The 3454-nt window shown below is 38.7% G+C and overlaps 1 protein-coding gene across 1 annotated transcript in view; it reads left to right on the top strand.

Annotated features, from left to right (window-relative positions):
* Positions 1-2582: 2582 nt before the first annotated feature.
* BMPR2 (bone morphogenetic protein receptor, type II (serine/threonine kinase)) overlaps positions 2583-3454 on the top strand; it is a gene marked incomplete at its 5' end in the record, with an annotated part of 45491 nt that continues 44619 nt past the window's right edge. The window contains one exon of the mRNA XM_009079515.1: positions 2583-2795. Within this exon, the coding sequence (XP_009077763.1) occupies positions 2583-2795 (213 nt within the window). The remainder of the gene's footprint in view (positions 2796-3454) is intronic.

The raw sequence follows: 3454 nt of genomic DNA on the forward strand, positions 1-3454 counted from the left end.
CTCTGGAGCACAGGCATGATACATGTAACTGTATTTCTGAGTACAAAGTAAAACTAAAAGCTTTTGTTTTGGTTTGTGGGTTGTTTTTGGTTTTTTCCTTCCATTAGTACAGAGGTTAAAAGACTTTCTTTTTTAATGTATTGAGGTATTATGAAAGTGGATTTTCCTGGGATTGCTTTTTTTTTTGGTAAGGAAACCAAATTTATGTGTCTGTTTCATAAATTATGGTTTTTAAAATTTATTTTTCACAATAAAGGCAAACAATGAAAGGGTTTATCTTGCAGCAATTTGAGAGTTTTGTAAACAACCATCATCTTGGGTGACCTTAGCCCTACTCAGCTATCATATGCAACAGATTTCAAAACCTTTGTAGTGTTCCTTGGAGCAGATATGTTCTATTTCACAAGGCTGTAGAATTCTGTTCCATTTTGTCTTGAAAATTATAATTTTGTGATAGTTTCTTCTTCTCCTCTCAATTTTCAAAGAGTTAGTCAGCACCAGTTCCCTTATGGCAGTGGAGTACTGTCCTTTCATACACTGCTTCTTGGCCAGTCCCGTGTCGTGGAGCAGAGAATGCAGGACAGATGCTTCACGCCTGGCATACTCAGCTGTTCCTGAGAATAAAACTACTGCTGCAACTGGCAAGTACTGCTGGAGGCAGCATATGCTAGCTGTTAATGTGTGACCTTTCTGTGCTCAGTAACTTGACTAACTCTACTCATTTAGACTAAAAAAAAAAACAAAATCAGATGCGAAACTTAGGCAAGTGAGTTTCTGGATATCAACCCACTGCTTTATAATAAATGCATTTAGCACTGCAGGAGCTCTAGTTCCAGATACAAAATCTTAATAGTACACAGAGCAGTGTGCAGAGAGGTGGGTGAGTAGCGTGGAGTGCCAGCCAGGTTCTTGGAGGACGTGGAGCTGCAAGTGATTGAATTACACTGGCTGAAGAAGTTCCTGTCTCCTCAGCTGAGAGTTTTACTGCCTCTGAGTCTACATGAAGCTCAACTGATCATACACACCCCATCAGACCACTAGAAAAATAAGCCAAGTTGTGCTATTTTAGTTACTCTTGCCAGAGAATAAACTGGTAGAATGCTGTTCTGGATGGTGCAGCAATTTATGCTTGTCTCTGCATAAAAAAATAACTAATATTGACTCCTTAATGAATAGTAACAGCCTTAGAAGTGAACCACACATACCCGAATCTTGCGGTTTTTCTTTTTGTTACCCAGTCAGCTGTGCTGGTGACACTATGAAGCAGTGTTTCGGTGTAAGTCTGCCTTGCTGAAGTATGACTTCCTTGGGAGCCACTGGGGGCCAGTGCTGCAGAATGATCAAATAAATAAATCCTCTGTGAGGAGGTATTTTATATATATATATACAGTACCTTTAATCATCTACAATTGCATGTGCTATAGTTTTTTTACAAGTTCACAATCTGTTTTCCCAAAGGACCAATGTACTTCACCATGCATCTTTTTCTTACCAATAATTTCATGGGAGTTAAAGAACTGGATGAAATCTATTTGTTGTAATATGTAGTACAAATTCTTACTGCAGTTGGATATTTGCTGAGCTGTACTTGTGAATAATACTTAAGCACCTTGTTAATTGCACACCCAGCTTTCCATGCATTTTATGAAGTCATTCACAGGAAGAATGAAAACTTTCTAAATATATTAACTACAAATGTAACATTTATTTATCTTGATGCCTTTCTGAAGAACTTAGTATATGAATGTGTTTACTCTCCCTAAAGGAAAGGTGGCAGAGGCAGTAATCATACGGGTTAAAGCATATGAGTTTTTCAGATATTAGGTTTTTGAAGTTTGTTGATGAAATACTCTTGTAAAAATCAGTATACTTTTTGTGGGTGGTTTTTGGGTTTAATAAAATAAAATTAAAATTTGAGGTCATATGTGGTATTTATTTTTGCAGTACTCTCTTTGTATGTTTCATGATGTTCCTGCTGGATGTTCCACAGGGACACTTGGCATCCTGTATACAGGCAGTGTTTCTCAGAGCTGCTGGGCAGTTGTATGGGCTTTGCTCTGCTGTTGGTGTTTCTGTTGGTCATTAATGAAGTTGTGTGAAAGAGCCCAAATGACCAGCTGCTGAGCAGAAGGCAGTAAATGTCAGTGCAATGACTGGGTAGCATGGAGAAAAAAGAGAAAGAGAGCGGAAAAAACCCTCCGAATTTGGTAGGCACTGGTTTGGATGGCAGTCTGAGAAAAATTGTCTTGCTTTAGGATCTGGAAACAAGTAACTCAGGCAGTCACTGAAGAAACCAGCAATCATGTAATTTGTGCTTGAGGACAAGCGATGCAGATGATGGCAGACTATGCAGTGAAATTGTTATTCTGCACCTGTGAACTTCAAACATTTGCACATTCATCTTGTGACATCTGCTGAGGTTTTTTTTGTCCTCTGTGTGAAAGTAACTTCAGGACAGACCTCATTTTTATTTCTTGCTGTGGGAGTACAGTTTAGAGAGTAGATACATTCAAAACCAGCCTGAATTATATGTATCTTTCCAAAATACCTTAATCGTCCTTTTGTTAATGTTTCATGCATAGAATCACTGACAAAAATTATTTTTCTTCCTTTGTCTAAAGCTACACAGAGCGAGGAGCGGCTGTGTGCATTTAAAGACCCATATCAGCAGGACCATGGAATCAGCGAGAGCCGAATCTCCCAGGAAAATGGCACAATTTTGTGCATGAAAGGCAGTACCTGCTATGGACTTTGGGAAAAAACAAGAGAAGGAGACATACATCTTGTGAAACAAGGTATGTAACAGTTCAGTGTTCTGCTACTTGTTTCACTTTTAGTGATCTAACCTGCCAACACAAAGCTGTAAAACTAAACTTTTTGTACATGATACAAATGCATGTATAAACTTCCCATTTAGCAATTTTAAATATGAGTGGGTTTGCTTGAAATAAATGACTTCTCAAAGACAGCAAATGCATCAATACATGCTTGAAGGAAAGAGCACTCAAATTTCTTGTTACTTAGGATGTCCAGGGGAAGATGGCTTTCTTGAATTTCAGTATTATGTATTGATGTAATGATAAATTTAGCGATAAGTGTCTCATGAAGTAAAAAATGCATATTCATATTGATTGGATGTTTTGTTTACAAAGGAAATTGCAGCTCTAGTGCAAAACTGTTGCATAGCAATAATGCAGTTCACTGCTGTTGTGTGGGGAGAGTGGAGGTGGGAGGGATGAAGGGTCTTGCAGTTGCTGGAGACATGTTTTGATCACCATTCTCAGGGACTCTGCTCTGCGTTACCTGGATGCAAGTGAAGGTAGTATAAGGCTGAATGAAAACTGGTATTTACAAACAGCCTGTGCAGTTGTACTCAACGTTGTTTCATGTTTGATCTGGTAATCTGCTGAAGAAAGCAGTCTGACTGCTCACCTCTGCCCTGCTGCTGCCTCTT

Source organism: Acanthisitta chloris, unplaced genomic scaffold (genome assembly GCF_000695815.1).
Source record: "Acanthisitta chloris isolate BGI_N310 unplaced genomic scaffold, ASM69581v1 scaffold34067, whole genome shotgun sequence".
NCBI classification, from domain to species: Eukaryota; Metazoa; Chordata; class Aves; order Passeriformes; family Acanthisittidae; genus Acanthisitta; species Acanthisitta chloris.